At 42.2% G+C, this 26,142-nt stretch overlaps 1 protein-coding gene across 7 annotated transcripts; it reads left to right on the forward strand.

Annotated features, from left to right (window-relative positions):
* ORC2 (origin recognition complex subunit 2) lies at positions 1-26,002 on the forward strand. Of its 7 annotated transcripts, none has more exons than XM_081926538.1 (18): positions 1-25; positions 2,463-2,585; positions 3,077-3,183; positions 4,000-4,137; positions 5,983-6,069; positions 8,608-8,700; positions 11,477-11,508; positions 13,050-13,110; positions 16,019-16,203; positions 17,534-17,632; positions 18,959-19,068; positions 20,704-20,836; positions 21,378-21,474; positions 22,725-22,871; positions 23,309-23,480; positions 24,116-24,177; positions 24,738-24,856; positions 25,282-26,002. In XM_081926538.1, the coding sequence occupies exons 3-18, from the start codon at positions 3,093-3,095 to the stop codon at positions 25,363-25,365; spliced, it is 1,710 nt and encodes a 569-aa protein (XP_081782664.1). In that variant the 5' UTR covers positions 1-25; positions 2,463-2,585; positions 3,077-3,092; the 3' UTR covers positions 25,366-26,002. The 7 variants fall into 7 exon arrangements, with proteins under 7 accessions (XP_081782664.1, XP_081782663.1, XP_081782669.1 ...); XM_081926537.1 differs by lacking the exon at positions 1-25 and adding an exon at positions 70-192; XM_081926543.1 differs by lacking the exon at positions 1-25 and adding an exon at positions 70-192 and having other exon boundaries at positions 13,053-13,110.
* The last annotated feature ends 140 nt before the right edge of the window (positions 26,003-26,142 follow it).

Here is a 26,142-nt window from a genome sequence, read left to right on the forward strand (position 1 = left end):
GCGGGTCCGTTCTTCATTCGCCTCTGTGAGTTTTAACGGGGGGCTCTGGGCGGGGCCAACGGTGGGTGGCGAGTCCCCGCATGCGCCGCGCGTTGGGCTCGGTCACGTGGCTTCTGAGGGGGCAACAGAAAGCACGTGTGGGAAGGGGTTGGCGCGCTCTGCGTGTACTTTACCGGTGTACTTTACCTGAAAGTAAGCCCCGGCCCCTTTGAATTCGAACGAGCCTTGCTTCCGAGTAGAGTAGACCTGGGCAGAATGGCTCTGTGTATCTCAAAGGGAGGGCAGCTTCAGGTTCATGAGGACTAGTGTTTTGCTTTGCTTTGTTAAACTCTCAGTGGGCCGGTGAAAGGTTTGTCTTCCCAAAATCGTCAGGTTGACCGGCGCGGGGGATGTAACAAGCGCATCTGAGTTCAGCTGGCCTCGTGAATTGCCTCAGGACTGCAGCTTTTTAGTGGTTACATTATTTCCTGTGGGTTTATTTCACAGTATACTGGGTTTAAATATTTGTTTGGGGGGGTATACACGTTCAAGGTAATCGAAAACATGTCTGCTGGGAAACAAATCCTGCGGAGTTAAAGGTAAGGGGACTTCTGACCATTAGGTCCAGTCGTGACCGACTCTGGGGTTGCCGCGCTCATCTCGCTTTATTGGCCAAAGAAGCCGGTGTTCAGCTTCCGGGTCATGTGGCCAACATGACTAAGCCGCTTCTGGCGAACCAGAGCAGCGCATGGAAACACCGTTTAGCTTCCCACAGGAGCGGTACCTATTTATCTACTTGCACTGTGATGTGCTTTCGAACTGCTAGGTTGGCAGGAGTTGGGACCGAGCAACAGGAGCTTATCCGGTCGCGGGGATTCAAACTGCCAACCTTCTGATCGGCAAGTCCTAGTCTCTGTGGTTTAACCCACAGTGCCACCTGCATCCCTCCTGTGGAGTTAAGTGACCCTTAATTTCTGGTGTTAATAACTCCCGCCATTCATGTTTAAGCAGAATAACTCCTAGAGGTCAGCGGTATTTACTAGCGCCATGGTCTAAACCACTCAGCCTCTTGGGCTTGCCGATTAGAAGATCGGCGGTTCAAATCCCTGCGACTGGGAGAGCTCCAGTTGCTCTGTCCCAGCTCCAGCCAACCTAGCAGTTGGAAAGCACACCAGTGCAAGTAGATAAATTGGTATCGCTGCGGCGGGAATGTAAATGGCAGAAAGCTGTCTGTGGACAAACAGCGGCTCTCTCGGCCTGAAGGCAAAATGAGTGGGCAACCCCATAGTCACCTTCGACTGGACTTAACCGTCCAGGGGTCATTTACCTTTACATTTTACCTTTACTCCCAGTCCAGGTAGATGTGCCTACAGTACATGGGATTGTAGCCTTGAGCTGCATGAATCAGGTTGCGAGGAGAGCCAGTGTGGTGTAGTGGTTAAGAGCAGTAGACTCGTAATCTGGGGAACCGGGTTCGCGTCTCCGCTCCTCCACATGCAGCTGCTGGGTGACCTTGGGCCAGTCATACTTCTTTGAAGTCTCTCAGCCCCACTCACCTCACAGAGTGTTTGTTGTGGGGGAGGAAGGGTAAGGAGAATATTAGTCGCTTTGAGACTCCTTCGGGTAGTGATAAAGTGGGATATCAAATCCAAACTCTTCTTCTTCTTCTTCTTCTATGTTGAATTCTTCCCAGAATTCTAATGGCAGACTTATTTTAGGAACGGTTCCTTCTTGGTTGGTGCTTCTGATTGGCTCTTTCCATTTTGTTGCAAAGTGTAGTTTAACTATGCACTGCTCGTTTCTGCAGTACTTTACTGATCTTCACCTTCTCAATTTTGTGAACGCTTGTGTGGTAATCTACATCCCACTTTGAAACTTGAGTCCTCAAAGTGACCAACAACACTTATAAAAACGCAACAGATTCACCGAGAAGCTCATGTTCAAAAATGAAACAACCAGAAAAGGCACACTAGGCATTAAATGCTCCTTCCTAAAGGGTGGTTTCTATAAGTTGGCTCTTTGAGAGTCAGGGAGAGAACAATCCTACTGGAGGAAGCCCTAAATTTGCCTTTGCCTGCCTCCTTCACTCTTTTCTTTCCTGTCGAAGAGCAATTGGTGTCAGTTGGCCCAGGGCAGGGCCTTAGACAATCCACCTGGAGCTGTCCCTGATGTTTTCTTTGCTTGCCTCTCATTCCACAGGGCGGTTAGCATCAGTTGGTCCTGTGAGGCCAGCTGGCCAGGGAGGAGGGGAGATTGAGGACTTTAAAATCACCAACAGATCTGTGCAAGAAGAAAGTGGTTGGAAAACTCAGATAAAACAAAGCAGAGGCATTGTGTAAAAAATTACATACTTGGATTCCTTATCCATAGGTTGCAAGTTGTTGTTTTTAAATTGCTTTTTAAATGTTGAGGAATTTCAGTAGGGTGCCATATCTACCCTTCTGATAATTTTAAGGTGTTTCTGGCTCTTCCTTTCATTTCAGATTAAAGAAAATGCTGTGTGGAACTTAGACAATGTAGGCTCATCCACTTAAGCTGGCTGACCGTGTGGAAGTGTATTGTCTCCAATCCTGTTCATGCTGATGTGTAAGGTTGCTTTTATCTCTGTAAGTACATTTGAGTAAAATTCATTTTAAAGGTTGGATTTTGTGTGTTTTGAGGTGTGAAATCTTTATTTTGCTTTGCTTAACAATGGGGGTTCAGTCCAAAATTGAAGATGGCTGCCAACATGGTGGTGCTAAATCCTAAGAAATTCTAGCAGGGACTTCATTGGGGAGATAATCCAATACCTTGTTTAAATACTTCTTGTATAAATGGGTCAGTGCATCTGGCTGTTCGAGTTTGTCTACCTAGGACAGTTATGGGCAGGATTCCTGCTTTGCAGTGGGTTGGACTAGGTGACCATCACAGTCTCTTCCAACTCTACAGTTCTATGATCCTCTGAAAGTAGAACGGATTAGTATTATTGCTACTAATCTTTCTATGCTTCTGCTTGTATACCATGCATTTCAGGCTTGGTTACATCTCCTGTTGGTAATAAGGATAGTTTAATTGTACTTGTGCCTGGATAGGAACATGATGCATACTTTGTTTTTAGTTGTAGGCTTCTTGCTATGAGTAACCCGAAGTTAAAGAAAAGCAATGTGATAGAGGTCAAGTTTGTGGCAGATGAGGATGTCCTAAAGCACATCTCTGAAGATACAGGTATGAATTGCTTGTTAGTGCAAGGACAACTTATTTACATGATTATAAAATAGGGTACTACATTTCTCAGCTGGGTTTTTAAAAAAAGTAATTAGAAACTCTGGATATCTTTAAATGCCTTTAAAGTTAAAGTTGCCTTTAAAGTTTAAAAAGGAGAATGTCAGGTGCTTTTGCAGATTTTCTTTTGAGTGTGTGCCATAATGGAAACCCAGGTTTTTCTAAGAGACCAAAACTCTTATCCATCATCTTGTTTCTTGAAGGAGGTGACTATTCTTTGTACATTTCCCCCCGCCACCAATTATGATCTGCTTATAGATCAGGACAGACCTTGTATTCACATTCAGAAATCTTAGGATTGCAAGTTAATAATGTCAGAACTGCAATGGTATTACTATCACTAGGCCTTTGTAGGCTTATCCACAATAAGCAGATGGAATAGTTTTGGTGCCTTGCCTTCAGTTGAATCCTTGCAATCTTTTGCGGAGTAATTGCTTTTGGTTGCCTTTTCTCAATAAAAACTGGCTAAGGGATTTAGTTTGCTAGAATATGTTGCTCCCTTAGTATTTTGGTAAGAAGGTGTTCTGCTCCTCAGTCTGAGTTGAATGAACTCTAAATGGAAATAAATATATGTTACATGCAAAGAGTCTAAGGCCTTAGTGCTTAACACTTACTAGAATACAGTGGCTGTTACTTCTGAGGAAACATACATAGGATTGTGTTGTAAGTGTGTATGCAGAGAAAGATTTGGCAGAAGCAGGAGAACAGCTAACTGTTTCTGGTTTGTTTGATATTAAAGCCTTACTGCTGCTCTTCCAGGTCATAAGGTTCGAAAGAACAAAGCTGCACATACGCTTGATGCAAAAAAATGGGTGAAGAAAACAGACGATACCTCAGATATTGAGTCTCAGGAAACTTTTAAAGAACAGGACTATGTTTCTGTCCTAGGCATCCAAGGTACAGTATTTATGAGAAAAGGATAACACTTTGAAAAACATTTCCCAGCTATTAGCCTTGTGAATGTTGGCTAGGAAATGGCTGTGTTCAGTATTGATATCAATACAGTGTTATGTGGGTTGACCCACCCATTTTCACTGTAAATAATGTTTGCTCATTTAACAACATGCAAGTCCTTTGCTGTTTGGCAGATAACACTAATCAACAACAAATTTGTTGTCTGCGTTTTTCCAGCTGATTTAGGACAAATCTGATGCGCTGAATCCAAAAATCACATTGGTTTTGCTCAATCAGGTCAAGTTTTTGAGCTATAGCCACATGTCATTTTTTTACGTTTTTGTTCACATGTACGCTTGTGTGCAGCATTTTAGAAGAAGTTGGTGGGGGTAAAATGCCATGTCGAATAATTGTTTTGATTGGAAATGATTATTTTAATGACAAGAAGTATTCAGGTCCAATAGTTCTGGGTGATTATGTTGAAAAGGGATCAGTTTGAAGTCATAAAACCTCGAAATCTTCCATAAATTGGTGTGGCAAAGCATAAAGTTGGGGGATCAAAACCCCTGGCTCACTCAAATACACTGAAGGAGAACTATGAAGGGGTGAAGTATGTGCTGGAGAAAATTGGTTATGATCAGCATAAGTGGTTAATTTGTGTTGACCTGAAGATGGTGAACTTTTTGTTGGGACAACAGTCTGGCTTCACCAAGTACCCATGTTTTCTGTGCATGTGGGATAGTAGGGACCGTGCTCAGCATTACACGAAGAAGGACTGGCCTGTGTGGGAGGAATTGGTGCCTTGCAGAAAAAGGAACGTCATCAGCGACCCTCTGGTGGACAGAGACAGAACACTCTTCCCACCGCTGCACATCAAACTCGGCTTAATCAAGCAGTTCACCAAGGCTCTGGACAAGGATGGTGACTGCTTCACTTACTTGTGCCAGGCTTTTCCAGGATTGACCATGGAGAAGTTGAAAGCTGGCATCTTTGACGGACCTCAGATCCTTCAGCTCATCAGAGATCCAGAGTTCGGAAACTCAATGAATGAAGTAGAAATGGAAGCGTGGAAGGCATTTGTTCTGGTAGTGAAGAACTTTCTTGGCAACAATAAGGCCAGAAACTACGCAGAACTTGTAAACAACATGCTGACTGCTTTCAGAAACCTGGGCTGCAACATGAGCATCAAGATGCACTACCTATTTTCACATATGGATCGGTTTCCTGAGAACCTGGGTTCAATGAGTGACGAGCAGGGGGAGAAATTCCATCAGGACATGAAAGAGATGGAGACCAGGTATCAGGGTCGCTGGGACGCAGTCATGATGGCTGACTACTGTTGGACTCTGAAGAGAGACCTCCCTGCTGCTGAGCATTCCAGGAGTTCCAAGAAACGGAAGTTCAAGCCCTGAAGTTTGAAAAATGGTGAAGCAACATGCAATTTACGTGTACTTACCTTTATCAATGCCCACCATTCAGTTTACAGTAATCAATGTTTCTATCAGGTAATCAATATATATTGTTGGAAAAACACTTTTTTTCTCTTAAAAACATATTTAGGATGATATGTGTTGTCAAAAATCAGCTGATAATGCCACAAAAATGTAATCAATTTTGTCACAAGATCTGATTTTTTTCAAATCAACATAGCACAAAAACCTGACCTGATGGAGAGAAACGGATGCCATTTCCTGATTCAGCAGTGCAAAAATACCCTAAATCAGTTGTAGAAATCTAGACAACATTCAAAAAGTAAAAAATTGTTGCCCGGTGTAATTGTTATAATTTTTCTTCCCACCTCCCACAAGTTTGCTTCTGAGGGTTTTTGTTTGTTTGGGTGTGTTTTAGGCTCTTTGAAAAATGGCTCCAGTGCAGGTGGTGGGGATGTCTTTCCATTCCAAACTCCAAAGCGCTCTAACAAGATGGCAGAAATGGGTATGGACTGTTTTGTTAAGCAAATTAACTCTTTGATCCTATTCTTAGGAATGAAACTGGGAAGGAATAAAACTGTTCGAACATTCAGTTACAGAATGCTTACTTTCTGTAATTGTTCTTATGGTTAAGCCCTTTAAAATGGGGTTTTCTCTGTAACTATTATTACTGTATACATGCTGCTTTTCAGAACCTTTAGTAAAATTGAAATTTATTGTTTGTTTAACTCTGTTCCGATTCCTTGATTTTCTTCCTCAACTAATTGCCTCACCACACTACCCAAAGCAGTGAGTTGGCTGGACCAGTAAGTGACCTGGTTCACACTTAATGCTAAACCATGGTTTGCTTAGCCTAACTGTGGCTTGTCTGAATGAACCCAGCCCAGCAGGCTAACCATGTGCAGGTATGGTTTGTTGTTGGCTTATGAGCTCGTTGGCTTGTTTTTAACTGTTGTTTGATACTATCTCCAAACCAAATAGACTTTCTTAACCATAGTTTATTTTAACCCTTCCCCCCAAGCTTGACAGGCTACAAAGGCTCAAGGCAAGAGCAGTTGGAAAACAAACCAAGCTTGGGAGCAACAAATTACGGCTTGTGTTGCCAACTGTAAGATAACAAATTTATTTGTATGGCTGGCTAAGCCAAATGTTGACATAGCAAGACCCCTGCAAACCTGGGCTGCTTTGTTGCTGTGAAGTCCTTTTGAATTTGTGTTAAACTTGGCCCTCCAGATGTTTTGGGACCACAACTCCCATCATCCCTATCTAACAGGACCAGTGGTCAGGGATGATGGGAATTGTAGTCTGAAAAACATCTGGAGGGCCGAGCTTGCCTATGCCTGATCTAATGCATCATCTGAATCAGATCTGATGGTTGAACTCTCTCCTTGCCACAAGTCGTGGTTTGGCGTAGTGTGTCATGTGAACCAGGCCAGCTGGTAACCATGGGTAAAGCAAACCATAGCTGGGTGTTATATGCGAATATGGCCAGTAAGCTACATAGGGTATAGAGCTGTTTTTGTGAGGCAGCCACAGAGCAGATTAATTTAGCTGCTTTACTTCCCTCCTCACCTCACAGTGCAGGCCCATGCTCTCTGCTTTGATATTGTATACTGTATTTTTTGCCCTATAGGACGCACTTTTTCCCCTCCAAAAATGAAGGGGAAATCTGGGTGCGTCCTATGGAGCGAATGCAGGCTTTTGCTGAAGCTTGGAGAGCGAGAGGGGTCGGTGCGCACCAACCCCTCTCGCTCTCCAGGCTTCAGGAAGACATCCGCAGCCTAGGCAGCCCTGCGGGAGTTCCCGCAGGGCTGTCTAGGCTGCGGATAGTAGCCTGCTTCCCAGAGCGCAAGGCGCGCTGAAAGCAGAGCGCCTGGCGCTTCGGGAACACATCCGCAGCCTCGGCAGCCCCCAGGGATGTCTAGGCTGCGGATAGCAGCCTGCTTCCCGGAGCGTCGGGCACTCTGCTTTCAGGGCACCCGGGGCTTCGGGAACACATCCACAGCCTAGGCAGCCCTGCGGGAGTTCCCCGCAGGGCTCCCCGCGCTGCGGATAGCAGCCTACCACCTGGCGTGCAGGGCACCCTGAAGCAGAGCGCCCCGCGCGCCGGACAGACATCCGCAGCGTGGGGAGCCCTGCAGGAGTTCCCCGCAGGGCTCCCCACGCTGCGGATAGCAGCCTGCCACCCGGTGGGCGGGGCAGCCTGAAGCGGAGTGCCCCTCGCGCCGGGCAGACATCGGCCAGCCCCACAAACTCGGAGGACAGCAGGGAGGCGCAGCGCCGCCATCCCGCTGTTCCTCGACCTGGTTCGGTTTCCCCAACCTGCTTTTGGGGGGGAACTAAAGGGGAAATTTTCCTTTATTTCCCCCCAAAAAACTAGGTCCATCCTATGGGACGAAAAATACGGTATCTAGTGTTTGTCAGTGCTACAGAACAACAAAATGTTGGGATATGAGCTTCACTTTTGCCACATTCCTGTGCAAGACCTTTGTAGGTCTTGTTGAGGCTTTTGGCTTCTATTTCAGAACAGCAGCCTTTTTCTTTTGCATAACAATCTGTTTCTAAACCTGAGAGAGTTTTAAAAAGTGTTTGCATAGCAGCATGGTATTTGTTTCAGTTCAAATGTTTACAAGAGAAAAATCCTATTTGGTCCATGCAAGTCCTGGTGCCTCTGAAGCAGTTGCAACATTATTGTTTTTAAAATGCTGGTGGTCACACTCTTGTGGTAATACCGCCTTTCATCCGAGGATCACAGGGTATTTGTATCATATTGCTTGTATTACCTTTGTACCAATATTTTGGTCTCACCTTTAACACTGTAATAAATAATGACTAATGAGCAGTTTATTTCTTTAACCTCATGTTTCAACAATGGCCTACACTAGCCTTCCCCAATGTAGCACCCTCCATATGTTTCAAACTGCAGCTCCCATCAGCCCCAGTTCAAAACATCTGGAGGGCACTAGGTTGGGGAAAGTGTTTTAAATTGTATTAATATGTTGTGTGAATGCTTCTTTAATCTGGCATTTTCCTTTGTTCAAAGCCTCTGAGCTAGCTCAGACAGCAGGTAGCAATGTAAAACATGAGAAGCTGAAGGATCCTGAAAAGGGAGCAAGCACTCCTCAAAGCAGCAAGAGTAAGTTCCATTTAAGTAATAAACTAAATTATCAAATGCTTTAGTACGAGCTGTGTTTATAAAAGCTGCTTTTAAAAGGTTTTGCTTCGGGGAGAATTCATGTGTAGCTTTTACACTTACTATCGTATTGTTCTCTCTATAGGATGCACTTTTCCCCCTCCAAAAATTAAGGGGAAATGTGTGTGCATCCTATGGCGCGAATGCAGGCTCCTTGCGCTGCGCTCCGAAGGCTTCAGGTTCCTTTAGCTGAAGCCGGGAGAGCAAGAGGTTGCGCGGGGCTAAAGAGGAAGCCAAAACAGTGAGCGGGATCCATTCCGTTCGCTGTCTTGGCTTGTGCCATAGCCGTGCGCAACTCCTCTGGCAGGGAGAGGTTGCGCACAGCCTGTACGCTGCTCTTTGGGGCTGGGGGGGGAATTAAGATTTTTTTTCTTGATTTCCCCCTCTAAAAACTAGGTGCGCCCTATGGTCCGGTGCACCCTATGGAGCGAAAAATACGGTATTTCCTTTGTGGGTTATATTTTGTAGTGTCTAGGATTAACACAATGATTCTTAGCTAGGGAAGGAGAATTAGAGTAAGAATGTCTTGACAATAAAGGCAGATGAATATGTGCTCTTGATTAACGTGAGCCTTAATCTGACAAGCTAGATTCCTGATTTTTGCTAAATATTTAACACACTTTTTACCTTTTCATCATAGCCATCCATGTGCCAAGACACCTAGTTATTTGAAATGAAAGGTGGATTTTGGAATCCTGTATGTGTAGCTTTCTACTATACTTATTGATTAACAAATTTGTTTTACTGCTTAAACAAAAGACCTGTAAGTGGTTTACAAATGGCAATCTAAAATACTCATTTAAGATAGCGATAAAATCAGGCATTAAGAACAAGTTACATATAAAAAATTATACCTAAATCACATTCTTTTTTTGAGAATAATTTTTTTTTAACCGACCAATCACATCAAATCAAACCAAATTACATAAATTCCAAATTACACAGCCGAATTTTAAATTTTTGTAGGGGGTACCCATATTTCAAGTTCTGAAGGGGATCCAATCAACTTCTTGCTTCTTGCTGCTGTTTTAATGTCCACAAATCTAACCATATGATGTTCACAGTACTATCCAGTCCTTTCTTATTGTTTTTCCACATCTCTTGTTGTTATTTTCATATTATATTTTTCCTTTCTCCTTGTGACCTCTGATAGTCTCCACAAGCTGGTTAAAACAGTTTGTAATCCTGCGTGGATATTATTATTTTTTATCCAGTAGCCATATCCAGACGTTTTCCATATAACATCACTTCCATACATCAAGACAGTCTTAGCGTCATTAATCTTCACCAATCTGCCTCCTTTCTCAAACCTCTGAGGAGATTCACCAGGATTGCAGTCTGAAAACAAGTCCGTTCCTCCTCCCGGCTATAAATCCTTTGGCAAGATGGCGACTCTGAATTAATTGCTGCACCATTCCAAAAGCTCTTATTGCTTCTCGATCTCTATAAAGCATACTTTTGGTTAAAGTTTATCTCCACACAGACCTTAATCATCCTGCTTGGGTCAGTTAAACCGACGGTTCTAATGAGGAGGGGTTCTTTGTAAATCACATAGAAGGAAAGTAAAAAAGGTCCCCCCCCCCATTCAGTCCCGTTGCCGACATACCCAGCCTTTGGTGTATCTTCATCGTAAAATATTTCTGTTGCTCCCACCTGTCGTCTTCTTTCGCAGAGGTCCCTTAAATTAGCAGTCTTCACTCCCCTTCTTCACTTGAAATATGTGCATTTGCTTCTTTTGTAATTAATTATTCCAAATTGCTGCAGCTAGCGCGCGATCAGAGACAGCGTCCAGGAGAGCCGAGGTCTACACGGGGGCATTCTGCCTAGTGCCCTCACCCCCTCCTTTCGAATTTGGGGGTGATTTATGGGCACAGCAGGCAAGGGCAGTGTTCCCCATTCCCTTGGGGCAACAAGGGAGGCTGCCTACTCCCATAATAGCCTCTTAATTACCCCGTGTGGGTCGGAGAGATGGTATTGTCGGCCATCTTCCAATGCGCCCCTAGTGGCCCCCCCACCTAAATCACATTCTAAAATGTTTAAGGAATGCATAACTAGTTAGCATGCAAGTTTCCACTAATAGGATGCGTTTTGCTATGCAGATTATAGGGATTTCACTCCTATTCTAGCACACTTTTTTGCCAGGATCATAATCTGCCACGGTTTCTGTGACTGCATGATCATTCAGTGACTGTTGAGCAAATGGCTTAGATAAACTACCTGGCAGTGACTTCAAGAAAGCCAGTTTGGCTCTACAGTTTTCTTGGCTTGCAGTTTCTTGTCAGCTACTCATACACAATCAAAAATCTTATATGTACGTTGAGGCCCAGTGTAAAAACATGCTGGTACTTGGGGATCATGTGTTATCTGAGAAGAGAATTTAGTTAAGATGCAATAAGCATTTGGGGAATACGAAATAGTTTATTTAGGAGAGACTTGGGAAGTGGAGAAGCCTTTGCAGAAAACTCCCAGTGCTAGGCATAGAATTAAACAGATACAAAATAGTCAATATAATTTAGTTCATCCTTTTTACATGGGAAGGCACTGGATGAATTTGTCACCTGCGTTAATTCTGCATAGAGATGAGGGCATTGTCCAAAGTTCAACATTATTTGCAATCTGAAGTATTTTCTGGTATGAGCATCTGAAGATGCTTAGTTAAGGAAGTACAAAAGAGCTAATGTTTCTTGGTAATTTGTGACAGTCTTTGTTTAATTTCCAGAGTATTCTGCTTCAAGCAAAGGCAAGGTGGAGGTGAGTGGCAATTTTTGGTGGTTAAAAACATCAGTCATTGATGGAGAATGGCCTTTCTCCATTACATTTAGAATCTCCAAGTGTTGTCTTCAGTAGTTTGGCCAAATACAGGACTATCTGAGGCGGCTCTGAACATTTGTAATCCAGTACAATGCTTGAATATACATGCAGCATACATGCAGTGTTGCTTCATTTGACTGATCCCAAGCTGGTATTAGGTAAAACTGTACTGATTAGCTATGTGTTTTTTGTTAAGTTTTATCCAGCAGTGGTATTCAGCTGTCAATGGTATAGGAGGGAAGACATTTTCAGGGATTTCCCCTCCCTTAAATGTGACTAGGAGAGCTCCCAAACCCCCGGAACAGATTTAAGGGGTGGGGCTGCAGCAGGAAGGGATATAGCTGAAAATTGCTTCCCTCCCCATTTTGCTGATTGAACCTTACTGTCAGCTGAGTGATATATAAACATTTTATCTGGATTGTACTGTTGACAAGAGATTCGAGTCATCTAGCAGAAGAATGGGCTTGCCCTTCATACTAGTTGAGAACTGAGTAGCTGGAGGTTTTAGGGAAAATAGCATAAATGGCCACCTACATGGATTTTTCATGACCCAACTTCTCAAGTGTTGAGATCAGCATGTACTCTCTGGCCTGTTGCTAGAACATGCTGGCTTGGCAGGTATCACAAACAGATCCACCTTGGTAACAGCACTGCTGTATCCCTGAAAGGATCTGACAAGTTCCCCCTCTACCCTTTTAAAAATCAGTATTGACCACTTTTTTTAGTTCTAGAAGACATTTTATTATTGATTATGTTTATTTTTACTGATTGTGTGACTGTTACATTTTAATTTAATCATATATATTCTTCAAATTGTTGTGTAATCTGCTTTGAAAAGTTGGGTTTAAGTAACTTGAAAATATAGCTTATGGATGAAATTGCAACTCATGGCTTCCTGGGCATGAAGTTACTTTGAGAATAGATTGAGGGCCTTCTCAGTAGTGGCGCCCACCCTGTGGAACACCCTCCCTTCAGACGTGAAGGAAATAAGTAGCTATCCTATCTTTAAAAGACATCTGAAGGCAGCCCTGTTTAGGGAAGTTTTTAATATTTAATGCTGTATTGTTTTTAACATTTGATTGGGAGCCGCCCAGAATGGCTGGGGAATCTCAGCCAGATGGGCGGGGTATTAAAAAAAAGAAAAAAGAGACTGCTTCATGCAGTCCTAGTGTTCTGCAAATATCCATAAGACATTTCCAGGTCTATTTCAAATATGAGTTCAGTCTTAATGTATTGATCTGAAATTGGTACATGATAGCTGTAAATCTGTAGGTTTGGAAGAAACTAATCTAGACTGTCCCAGAAATAGAAACAAGTACAACCTGGGTTCTTAACTGACTTTGCTTGGTCTCTAGGTCTAATAATGAGATTCTAGAGCTAGATTTTGCAGGTTATGTTCAGTTTTTGTGTTTAAGGTTTTCTAAACCACCTAAACAGATGAGATTTTATTTAGAAGATACTTCATATGCTTGCTTTATTAGCAGAGTAAAAAGAATGAATTCCTGTCAAAAACACCCTACAGACTCAGGAAAAGAATTACGGGTAAGCATTTGCATTAAATTCCAGCTAATATAGTTCAGTGGTGTTTTATAAGATGAGATTTCATTCTTGTGCTCTGCCTCTTCAGTTGTGGCATTAGAGTATAACAGTTTCCAGAGGAGTAGCTGTATTGCAGCAACTAATCTTGTAGCATGTTAAAACTATCATCGTATAAGCTTTCGGGATGGTATTCACCTAAGGAGCTGAATCAGCAGTAGCCCCCCCTCTCCTCCCCCTGCTCAACCCCTGAAATTGACCTGTGGGGGTTAGGGGAACCTCAAGAGCAGGTTCGGAGGAGGATGGGGCAGATGGTTTTGCCTGGCAAGATGAAACGCTTGCTCAAACAGAATGTTCGTCATAGTGTAATGTTGAATTCCATCAATTTTTTTTTTGCTCTCTCCCTTGTGCTTTAGTGTTCAACTAAGAGGGACATGGGTGGTGCTGTGGGTTAAACCACAGAGCCTAGGACTTGCTGATCAGAAGGTCGGCGGTTCGAATCCCCACAATGGGGTGAGCTCCCGTTGCTCGGTCCCTGCTCATGCCAACCTAGCAGTTCGAAAGCACGTCAAAGTGCAAGTAGATAAATAGGTACCGCTCCGGTGGGAAGGTAAATGGCGTTTCCGTGCGCTGCTCTGGTTCACCAGAAGCGGCTTAGTCATGCTGGCCACATGACCCGGAAGCTGTACGCCAGCTCCCTTGGCCAATAAAGCGAGATGAGCGCCACAACCCCAGAGTCGGTCACAACTGGACCTAATGGTCTGGGGTCCCTTTACCTTTACCTTTAAGGTTCACTCAAACTAGGTCTATTAAAATTAATGGACCTAACTTAAATGTGCTCATTAATTTCAGTGGGTCTGCTGTGAGTAAAATGTAGTTGAATAACACCCAATATGTGGGAAAGTATCCTAAAGAAGGTATCCTAAAGAAGGTACCACTTTGTGTGAGGTTTTATGTTTCATACCTCAGGTGAACTGTTAACCCTCACTGGCTCTATAGCAGTGTTTTTCAACCACTGTTCCGCGGCACATTAGTGTGCCGTGAAATGTTGCCTGGTGTGCCGTGGGAAAAATTGAAAAATTCGAAAGATTTAAAAATAAAGTATTTTATAATTTTTCATATTTCTGTTTACTTACTATTTCATAATAAAGTAATTATAAAATACTTTCTTTGTGTTTATTTGATTCCTATTCAAGAGAATTACTTTATATATGGTCAATATAGGCACAGAGTTAATTTTTTTAACATTTTCTAATGGTGGTGTGCCTCGTGATTTTTTTCATGAAACAACTGTGCCTTTGCCCAAAAAAGGTTGAAAAACACTGCTCTATTGTATAGATTACCAGTGAGGTTTATTGATACAGTGTACTTGAATTAGCACATCAAAACTTGGAGGAAATGTATGGACCTTCCTTCCATCTGTGTGCTTCAGTGACACACAGAGAGATTTAGCCGAATACCAATTCCGAAAGCTGTTGCCCAGATCGTAGGGAGATCCTGATGTAACCTTTCTTTAATGTGTTGGTTTCAATTATGTAGTCTTAATTCTGTAGTGTCCACCCATTATTTTTAGATTGAAACTGCTTCAGTTCTGATGGGGGGTTCAAATACATTATGACAGATTTTTGTGTTTGTTTTTTTTAATCTGTGCAGTCATTTTTCCACATTGACATATACAAAGTGTGGTGTGGAGTAGATATTGTTCCCTGTATTTCCAGTGTTCTAAGGGCCACAAAGTCCACCACTAAAATAACACCACCTTTGCGGAAGACAGAGGTTTTGACAGGTTCAGGGGAATCCAAGCTTTGCAGAAGTTCAGAAAAATTGATGGTCAAAAAGCAAAGTAAAAAAAATGGGGTCAACCCAAAGCAGACCAAATGATGACAGAGTGTGTTTGGTGACCATTAAGTTCTGGCTGATCGGGAGCAGGGGAGGAAATGGAAGTGCCTGGACTCCTGAACTCCACAGCAGCATTTCAGTTGTGTCCTTCAAGTCTGCATGGATAATGAAAAATTAAAATAAAATATTTTGTTTTATTATTGTTTGTGAAAAACTTAATAAAAAGTAATTAAAAAAAAGTTTACATGGATAATGGGAACCCTTGGGGTAGGCAACCTAAGGGCCATGGGCTGGATGCGGCCCAATTGCCTTCTCAATCCAGCCCGCGGACAGTCCGGGAATCAGCGTGTTTTTACATGAGTAGAATGTGTCCTTTTATTTAAAATGCATCTCTGGGTTATTTGTGGGGCATAGGAATTCATTTTCTCTCTCCCCCCCCCCCAAATATAGTCCGGCCCACCACATGGTCTGAGGGACGGTGGACTGGCCCACAGCTGAAAAAGGTTGCTGACCTCTGTGTTAGGCAGTGGCTTATTTTCTTGCCACATACTGTGTTCTTTACCCAGTTTCCCCCTACCTAGACTATGTTGAGATTCTGCTGTTATTTGAGAAGGTCGCTCTGTGGCTTAAACAGTGGTACCTTGGTTCTCGAACTTAATCCATTCTGGGAGTCCATTCGACTCCTGAAACTGTTCAAAAACCAAGGCACGGCTTCCGATAGGCTGCAGGAGTTTCCTGCGCTCAAGTGGAAGCCGCATCAGATGTTCAGCTTCTGAAAAACGTTCGCAAACCGGAACACTTACTTCCAGACTTTCGGCATTCGGCAGCTGATTTGTTCGACAACTAAGCCGTTCGAGAACCAAGGTACCACTGTATGTGTGTGAGGTGAAGGGAGAACTCCATTTACTATCTGCAAGGAAACAGCTATGTGCTCGTATCAATTACACACCACTTGTAAGTGGCTTTTTTTCCTATCCAGTATATGCAATATAAAGTTGAAGTACAAAATTTCCAGTGTACAAGATGAGTTAGGAATGGAAACTCACAAGTGTCTTGCCCAATGTTTCCTTTTTAGCTTTAAACATGTGCTCTGATACTGAAAGTGATTATTCCACTTCATGCTCCGAAGAAGAGGAAGATGACAACTGTAAAGAAACTACAGATTATGTTGCTGATCCAAAAATGCTGGCCAGACCCCAGACATCATCTGCTCCAGCTAACAAAGAAACGCCAGCTAAGAAGCTGAAGAGAGAAGTTCCCGTGAGTGTGGATGCACTTCAGTTTGTTAATCACATTGGCTAGTGCCCATAGAAATAAGGACTTCTCAAAACATTTCTACGACCAGTCAAACATTGAATTAAATGCGGGCCCGTCTCTGACAGGAAACATTGCGGATGTGCTTAGTGGCAGTTTAATCCCAATTAGTTTTGAATCTTACAGGCTTAATTCTGCGGAAAGGCACATCATATGACTTTTGAAAGGTACACAGGAAATAATAATAAACAATAATAAATTTTTATTTATATCCCGCCCTCCCCAGCCGAAGCCGGGCTCAGGGCGGCTAACAACAATAAAATAATACAACATTCTAAAATCATTTCATTATAAAATTAATTCAAATCAAGTTGATGGCAACCATTGGGCTAGAGCTTTGTGAAGATTGCCAAAGGAGGGAGTCAGGCTGCGCCCTGACCAAAGGCCTGGTGGAACAGCTCTGTCTTGCAGGCCCTGCGGAAAGATGTCAAGTCCCACAGGGCCCTAGTCTCTTGTGGCAGAGTGTTCCACCAGATCGGAGCCTTTCTGCCTATTTCCTTGGGCTTGTCAAGGCAGGAGATGCTGTCCCAGATTTACATATAAAGACCCCTAAGTGTGATATATGAGGTTTTATACAGCTTGTGACCTGTACCGTCCAAGGAGCGCATTCTCCCATACAGGCCTGCATGTTGTGTTGAGATCAGGGATGCAGGCTGTCCTGATGCTCCCATATTTCATTGGAGCTTATGCTGTACCCTGAATTAGGGCTTTCTTGGGGGGAGGGGTGCCATAATTATAGCATTCCTTCCCTTGTGAAATATGGTGAACACTAACTCATGTATATTAGGTACCTGCTGAAGACACATGATGGACATTAATTTTTGAGCCCATTGTTTTAGGATTCTGTAATTTATAGTGATTTGAACGGGTTGATACAGATTTTTATTGTTTTGTTTTGTTTAAAGAATCCTCTGGAATTGCATATGACAATGAAGACAATGTGCCTCTTTATTTAAATTTAAGTCCCTCTGTGTGCAATGGAATTTATTCACAGGTAGGGGTTCCTAGGATTGCAGCCTAACAGTACAGTGCTATTGCATGTCCACTTGGAAGCCTTAACTGAGTGTCTTGCATTTACTCCCAAGTAAATTTGCATAGGATTCTATCCTTAGTCTATGATGAACTTTGGGATAATGATTGTGAGATAGTTATGCATGAAATAACATGTGCGTTTAGAAATTTTCCTTTTCTTCTCTATTTGCTGCTGTCCCTTTTCCCTTTCCCCTTCCCCTTCTCCTGAAGCAGCTTCCCACTGTGCGTCTCTCTCTTCCCGCAGAGTAATTTGGTGGAAGAGTATTTTGAAGCACATAGCAGTTCCAAGGTTTTAACTTCTGACCGAACACTTCAGAAGCTACAGAAAGAGAAAATGGATCAGGTACAGTATGTGCTATGACGGACTATTTGTATTTTCTTTTGAGGTCTTTGTTCAGAGAAACTTCTAGCAACGGTCTCTGTGCTTGTTCTTGAATGGACCCAGTGGTTAGTTCACTGAAAACAGTGAGAAATACCGTATTTTTTGCTCTATAAGACTCACTTTTTCCCTCCTAAAAAGTAAGAGGAAATGTGTGTGCGTCTTACGGAGCGAATGCAGGCTGCGCAGCTATCCCAGAAGCCAGAACAGCAAGAGGGATTGCTGCTTTCACTGCGCAGCGATCCCTCTTGCTGTTCTGGCTTCTGAGATTCAGAATATATTTTTTTCTTTTTTTCCTCCTCCAAAAAGGTGCGTCTTGTGGTCTGGTGCGTCTTATAGAGCGAAAAATACGGCGCTTTGCAGTGAAAAGGGCTTGGTTAAGCTAGAAGAGGGGTGTGGAACTTCTGGCCTGCAGGCCATTCTTGCCTCGCCACCTTGTCCCACAAGGGCATTTCCCACAAACCATGCCCACCTGCCAATCAGCTTGCATCGCTGTTGATGTCAGCTGGTGGGCAGGACCTTTTTGGAAAGCCCATCCAGCCATCCCACATTGATCCCATCCACCCCCAAAAAGGATCAGCATGGGGAAGGCTTTCCAGCTTGCTTTCGTTGCATGTGCAGCAAAAGCAAGCAGACCCGGGGGTTTTCTTCATCGCTTTGTAATGGAGCAGTCCCTGCCAAAGCCAATGTCTGCTTTAGAAATCAGCTCTGACCAGAGTTCGAAACTTCCATTGTTCTAGGCGCATTTTGCAACAGAGAATTTCATTAGCGCAAGCAGTTTCTGAGCTCTGGGCGCAGTACCGCACCTAAGATTTCAGATTAAAACTGCAGTGTGGAAGGAAAGGAGGACCTCCTTTCTACTCTCTGAATACTGGAGAAGAGACCCTCTTAAGAATACTAGGGGGGTAGGCAGAGGAAGGACTAGATTGTGTGAAAAATGAATATAATATTTTAGCTGCAGTTTGTTCATTTTCAGCTTTGCATTCTTGTTAGTAAAAAAGTGTGCCTAGACATTCCGTTGTTCTGCCCATAACTTAACTTTAAGGTGCCATTTAGCTTCTAGCCTTCATATCTCAGTTTCTAACACTGGCTCTAGCAGATACTGCTCCATCATGCAATGCTGAAGAAACAGGCACTTCTTTCCCTGCTGAGACAGAAAAGTGGGGCCTGGCTGAAAACAGGTACCTTTTGCAGCAGTTTCTCCCACCCTGTTTCAATTAGAAATGTATTGCTTCATGTCTTTCAGCCCTGCACCTATTCTAATGGCTTATTTTTCCTTTCCTGGTCTAGGAGTCCCTGCAAAACATCTTGAATAAAGTACCTGTTGCTTTTGCTTCTGAATGTGAGGCATTAACCAAGCAACATGAAGCTCTCTTTTACAAATGGATGTTGCAACTGCAGTAAGTATCTGGTGGGCTTCTGTAAGAACATGCAATATACAATGTTCTCTTGAAACAAATTGAAGTTGTAATTAAGCCTAATTGTTTCTTAGGCTTGGAAATAGTTTCCATTGAATAAAACCACATTCACTTCCCATGGTACAGTTAATGTATTTTCTGGAGTTGAGGTCTTTATAAAAGGAACCCCATGTGGATGATGTTTGAGGGATGGAAATGCTTTCAACCAAGTTTCTTAAACAGATAGGAAACTATCTCATATAAAGCAGTCACAAATCTTCTGGGTAATAGCTATTGGTTTCCTATAACAGAAAAGTACATGGGATTTAAATAGATCCTAAAGGTCTATTAGCTAATTGTCATAGCCACTTTCCAGATTGAATATATGGGAGAGAAGTGCAGATTGGGTGCTGTTCACAGTATGGCTGCACTTATTTCCATTCCACTGAAGACACTGCAAGTTGACATCAGGAAAATAAACAGACAATAGACATAGATGTTGCTTTTAGCATTTATGATGCAGAACTGAAGCCAAATGAGGAAGTGTAGGGCCCTTATTACATTTCTGTTCTCCAAATTGCTCATTGCTCTCCTCACCACCACCACTTTATCTTAACAACAACCCTGTGAGGTTGGTTTGTCCTAGTGAACTTAATGGGCGGGTAGGGATATGTATCTGCATCTCTACGGTGTGACACTGTAACCTCTATGTCACATCAACTCTAAATGTTTATTTCTTGCAGGATAAAAAAAAGTAGGTCCGTACTGTACAGTAGTTTTGTTACATACAGTGGTACCTCGTGTTATGGACGGGATCTGTTCTGGAGGCCCGTCCGTAACGTGAAATGCCCATAACTTGAAGCGTTGTGTCTGCCCAGGCGCGTGGCATGATTTGACGCTTATGCGCAGGCATGAAGCACAATTTAGCGCTTCTGCGCAGGCGTGAGTAGCGAAACCCGGAAGTAACCCGTTCTGGTACTTCTGGGTTTCTGCGGGACATAACGTGAAAAGGCTCAACATGAAGCAGTCGCAACACGAGGTATGACTGTACAGTGGTACCTCGGGTTACATACGCTTCAGGGTACATACGCTTCAGGTTACAAACTCCCCCAACCCAGAAATATTACCTCAGGTAAAGAACTTTGCTTCAGGATGAGAACAGAAATCGTGCAGCAACGGAGCAGTGGCAGCAGGAGACCCCATTAGCTAAAGTGGTGCTTCAGGTTAAGAACAGTTTCAGGTTAAGAATGGACCTCCGGAACGAATTAAGTTCTTAACCCGAGGTACCACTGTACTCTGCTTCAGAAGTGGAATTGTCTCTGTTCCCTCTTCCACTATTGCTTTGCAAGTAGGCAGCAAATAAACATGACAGTGGGAATCTCATCTTTCCACTGCACATTTAGTTTTGCTTTTCAGGACTGGAAAAGGATCGGAGATTTCTTCAAAGATGCTAAATTTAAACAAACTTCAATTGTTGTTATTATTTGGGAATGAAGATGGAATAAGTGTTTACAAAGGAAAAACAAATACAGTTCTAACTGTCAGAATAACAAAAAGTAAAATACTGTTCTCGATGATAACACTTTCAATAGGTTATGCGCTATATTGTAAATTTCAGAGATGTTTTCTTTCTTGCAGCCTAGGATTCAATATTGTGCTATATGGATTAGGTTCAAAGAAAGCTCTGTTGGAGAATTTTCGCATTTCTCTCCTTCAAGATTCTGTTCATATTGTTGTGAATGGGTTCTTCCCCAGCATCACCGTGAAATCGGTAAGAAAAAAAGAGACATATATGCATGCATGCATTCAGTAAACAAAAGCTTCAATACAAACTGCATGGTTTATTAATAGGTTACCGTTATTTAGAACACAGCTCAAATAAAGTTGGTTCATCTCTTAATTCTAGCAGACAAAGGCTCCAGTACATAAAGGCAGTCCATGGTTTTGGTTTGCTTTGACTTCCTATACGGGTCTTCTTTTGCAAATGCTGTTTATATGAAAGGGCAAGTTGCACTGGTTGGAACGTAGAAAAAACCTGCCTAATGTGTGTTTTAAGTTTATACTTAAGAAACCTGCAAATTGCTAAGGATTGTTTCAGGTATTGTGAAGTTTGTATATGGAAGGCTCTTCTGTGGATTGTATGTGTGGATGTTTTCACTACATGTTGCTTTCAGTATAGGAATTCTGTGAAATAGTCTTAATATTGAGACAGCTGTTTTTAACTTGAGTTAAGCTCTCTTTGAAAAACCATGCTTAAAAAACAACAACACAGTTCCAAAGGAAAATGGTGACCTGCTGTTTCTCTGTGCCAGATTCTTAATTCCATAACAGAGGAGGTACTGGATCACGTGGGCACTTTTCGCAGCCCCCAGGATCAGCTGGACTTGATTGTGAAAAGATTTAAAGAAGGTAATACAGATGGGCCAATATATTAGACGTTCGGTGTCTTCCTAAGTTTTTTTTAAAAAAGATTGGATGAAACTAATGTTTTGGTTTACTCATATATTTATTGCCTGTTCAAATACAGTGATTATAAAGGTGCTTATTCTGGCTATTCATCTAGGATGCTATACCAATTTGTAAAACATGGGACTTGCTCCAGTAGGCTCTGAGTTATTGCTGTGGGTCTACACATTATAGCTGGGATTGATAACTAGGCATTAGTTTCAACTAAACAGTTGTGCAGTTCAGTCCCACCTTGATAGTGCAACAGTATTTTATGCAATTATCAGCACAGATCGAGACTTCTAGATTTGAGTGGGGATGTTGCTCGGTGATCAAATGAAATGAGTGGAGTTTTTTTTAGTAAGACGTTTTATTGATTTTCAGTGAATAAACACAATTAAAAAGAGTTTTCCCCATCCCAATTTTGTTTTTTAAAAAAACTAGCTTGGAAGCTAACTAGTTGTGGAAATGCATTAAAGTACTTGCAAAAGGATAGCAGAATTTGGGGGCGGCCTGCGTTATTGGGTTGTTGTTTTTATTTTTATTATATATACAGTGGTACCTCGGGTTACATACGTTTCAGGTTACAGATGCTTCAGGTTACAAACTCCGCTAACCCAGAAATATTACCTCGGGTTAAGAACTTTGCTTCAGGATGAGAACAGAAATTGTGCTCCGGCGGCGCAGGAGGCCCCATTAGCTAAAGTGGTGCTTCAGGTTAAGAACAATTTCAGGTTAAGAACGGACCTCCAGAATGAATGAATTAGTTAACCCGAGGTACCACTGTACTTAGAAGCACTAAAAGGAGGAATAGAAGGTTGGAGCAAACACGTTAATCTGACATTTTGCCAGATGATCTCATCATCCCCCTGAGGGGTTTTTTTTAAAGCAAAATTCTTCACATTCAGTTCATTTCCCAGTCTCTGTGGTACTGAATCTAACAAAATTTTGGGTGGGAATCTGGATTACAAAATATTGTAGCATGGGTTAAAATGGAATTCTTTTATTCAGAATACATGTTTGCATTAATAGCCATGAATCTTGGATTCCTGGACACATAAATATAGGTTGTTTTTACCTGAATGACTGGTCCTGTGATTTTTAGAGGTGATGAACAGCCACAGAAAGCTTGTCAGCATTTAGCTGCAGCTAGGTGACTTTACTACTTCCTTGACACCCTGTTTTTAACTCTTGCACTTCTTCTCATTTGCCAGATCCTTCGCTGGAGCTCTACCTGCTCATCCACAACTTGGACAGTCCAACATTGAGAGGAGACAAAAACCAACAAATCCTAGCACAATTGTCATCTCTTTCTAATATCTACCTCATAGCATCTATTGATCATATTAATGCACCACTCAGTGAGTTTTTAGGCCTTTCAGCCCTCTAGCTTGAAAAATCCATCTTAGTCAGTGGGAACATCTGTTTGGTACATATGTAATGCATTCTGTGGCCATATTTAGATGCATTTCTTAACCATGGTTTTGTATTATAGCTGAACACAAGCTTGCTCACAAACCAGGTATTAGCATTACGTACACAGGTGTTAGTCATTAATAGTTATGGAGTCCACATGGCATCTTAGACCAATTGAGTTTGTAGTGTTGGGCACACTGGTGTTCCAACTTGAACTGTTTACAGGAAGGGTGGGGAACCGCCAGTCTCTCCTCCTTGTTCCCACTGTGTTTTCCCACACAGAGCCCGAGATTTGTGGAGCATCCTCCCACCCCTCTCAAAAATCTCCACATAAAGTGGAGTTACATAATTTTTACTTTTTCTTTCCTTTCTGCTCTTGTAGTGTGGGATCAAGCAAAGCAAAGCATGTATAATTGGTTGTGGTATGAAACGACCACTTACAGTCCTTATGTAGAAGAAACATCCTTTGAGAACTCCCTCTTGATACAGCAATCCGGGTCTTTGGCTTTGAGCTCTCTCACTCACGTTCTGCGCAGTCTCACTCCTAATGCAAGGTAAGAACTCTTCTGTGATGTTCAAGTGTTGGGGACCTTCAGCTGCGACCAGGGGGCCAATTCTTGGGTACTGGGGCTGATTTTTCATATTTCAAATAGGGAAACAAGACCTGAATGCTATTTTCCTAGTGCCTTGAGTTCATGTTGCCTAATATTTGCTAGAAACACAGCAGTGGGAGACTCCAGATCTTTCCCTGCTATATTGTAGAATCTACAGTGTAGATCATGACTAATATAGCCCTACAGATTATCTTTATTTTCCCTTTTGTTTTCTCACAGAAGGATTATGCTGTATCAACAGAAATGATGTTTTCCACACAAAATAATTAGTATAGCTGATGGGAGATTAAAAAAAAAAAAAGGTTTTCCTCAGAAGGAAGTCTGTAGTTGGGAATAAATGTGGATTTTCAGCAAGGGTGTAAAGGGAGGGGCAGCAAATGCTTTGGTACACAACAGAGGGAGCTGTTCCAGTTCTGGGTGGAATCATAGCAGAAAGTACAAAGCCAAGAACAGAAATAGGATGTTAAAAGTGGTTGCATGCACAATTAAGCCTTTTTTATTTTCAAAACATGTTCCCTCCCATATTGTAAGTTATGTTTCTAGTCTTGTTTAAAGATACTTCTTTTACTTATCAGGGGGATTTTCAGACTTTTGGCAGAATATCAGTTGGAAAATAAGGATAACACCTCATACCCAGGTAACTCAACAGACACGAATTCTTCTTTCTGGAGGTCAAACTAGGGTAGCACTAGGACATGAGCTTTAGCCTAAGTCATGGATTCCAAGCACGATGCCTATATAAATGTGATAAAACTTCTGTTTTATGTGAGTATCAATTGGTACTGGACATGTGGACACTTGCTGCAGCAATTCATTTGAGTGGGTGAGATTGTAAGCTCTTCCGGTTGTCATGAAACTGGCCGCTGAAATGTAGCGTTGCTTAGAACTGAATGAGAGGACCAGACTAGGGACTGAAGCCTTGATTTCAGTGCTATCTCAGGTAGGAAAAGATCCAGAAAGGAAAAGTTTTGAGGAAATCAACCACTTCCCCCATTTTTCAAATTGAAATTTTGAGGGAACACAAGGGTGGGGAGGATATTTCTAGTGCATGGCTTTCTCAACGAAAAATATTCATACTACCTTTTGAATAAAACCTCCTTCAAGCATCATACAGATTTCATTAGCAACATTGATCTTCATTTGAGCAAGACCTCGCTTTTAATGCTAGGCGTTCCATTGCTTCTTTTCCCCTGCTAGGACTTTCTTTCCAAGATTTCTACCAGCAATGTCGGGAAGCCTTCCTGGTCAATAGTGACCTAACTCTCAGGGCTCAGCTCACAGAATTCAGGGATCACAAGCTCATTAGGACTAAGAGGGTGAGTGAAGCTGCTATAGACATGCTAATGTGACTATTTGTTTAACAATGCCTATGCTGCAGAAAAATCAGAGTGTATGATTCTGGGTACAGGGTGAATTACAATAGAACTACAATTAAATATTTGTGGTGTATATTAATAGACAGAAGTATAACATGTGTGTTCATGGTATTGAAGCAAGCCAAAGGTTGCTTATACTATTGTGAAAGTTGCCATCCAAAATGTGGAAGCAGTCTTCTACAAATTTCTGGTAGGACATTGGATTGTGCCTTTTGAGGAGCAAATGTGCTTTAGTTTGTTCTAGTCACATAACGTAACTTGAGAGGGCAAATCCCTATCAGTGCATGACTGCTAGTTGGGTTGAACAAAAATGCTTTGTTATTCTTATGCCTCGGAACTAATCGAAATAGTGTGCTTGTTTTCAGGGTGCTGATGGAGTAGAATATTTATTAATTCCTGTGGACGCTGGGACCTTGACTGACTTTTTACAGAAAGATAATGACGTTTGAAGGCTCTGAAATGTGCAATAGGAATTGCTCTCAAGAGCTGCTGGAATACTGCCTACAGTGTAGTCAATTTTCAGATCTCAGGAGTTTTTATCCGCCTGTAATAATTGAGTAAAGCATTGTTTGTGCAAAGCCAACTTTTAGATATATCTAAAACTGCTTAGGTTTTCCACTTTGGATGACGATTTCCTCCTTTGTATTCCATTACAAAGAAAACGTGACATAGGGATGTGCCTTTCTGCTCATGAAGTAACTTGTGCTTGAAAAATACACATTGTTGGCTGTTAGCAGCTTAAGTTTTTCAACAATGAATGAGTATGTCATATTTACAGACTACCTTATTGGTTTTCTAATATGTGCCGTGTGAGATGGAGAGGTGCCCGTACTTGGGCAAAGCAAAATACAAACACCAGATACCCAGGTTATTTTGGACAAGTTTGTTGTTGTTTTAGCCTTCATTGGTATACAGGCCATTGTAAAGTTAAAAATAAGCTGGCACCCATCTCTGCAATGTAAAGAAAATGGCAGCTATGCTGATTTTTCAAACCCACTTTCTTAATGATAACGTCAGAAGTAATGAGAGATATTATTTGGCGTTTTTTAAAAAATAATCTGAATAAAAATATGTAGTTGTGCAATAGTGTTTTTTGTTGTTGTTTTTTGTATGGTTCTAAATAAAATAGTTTCTGGTCCTGGCGAAGACTTGTATTTGAAAAAACATCAACTGAAATGGCAGAAGAGGTGCTGTTGAGCAGGTGGAGTGATCAAATGTCCCTTCTT

This window comes from Podarcis melisellensis, assembly GCF_964234715.1.
Source record: "Podarcis melisellensis genome assembly, chromosome: 1".
In the NCBI taxonomy this organism is placed as follows: Eukaryota; Metazoa; Chordata; class Lepidosauria; order Squamata; family Lacertidae; genus Podarcis; species Podarcis melisellensis.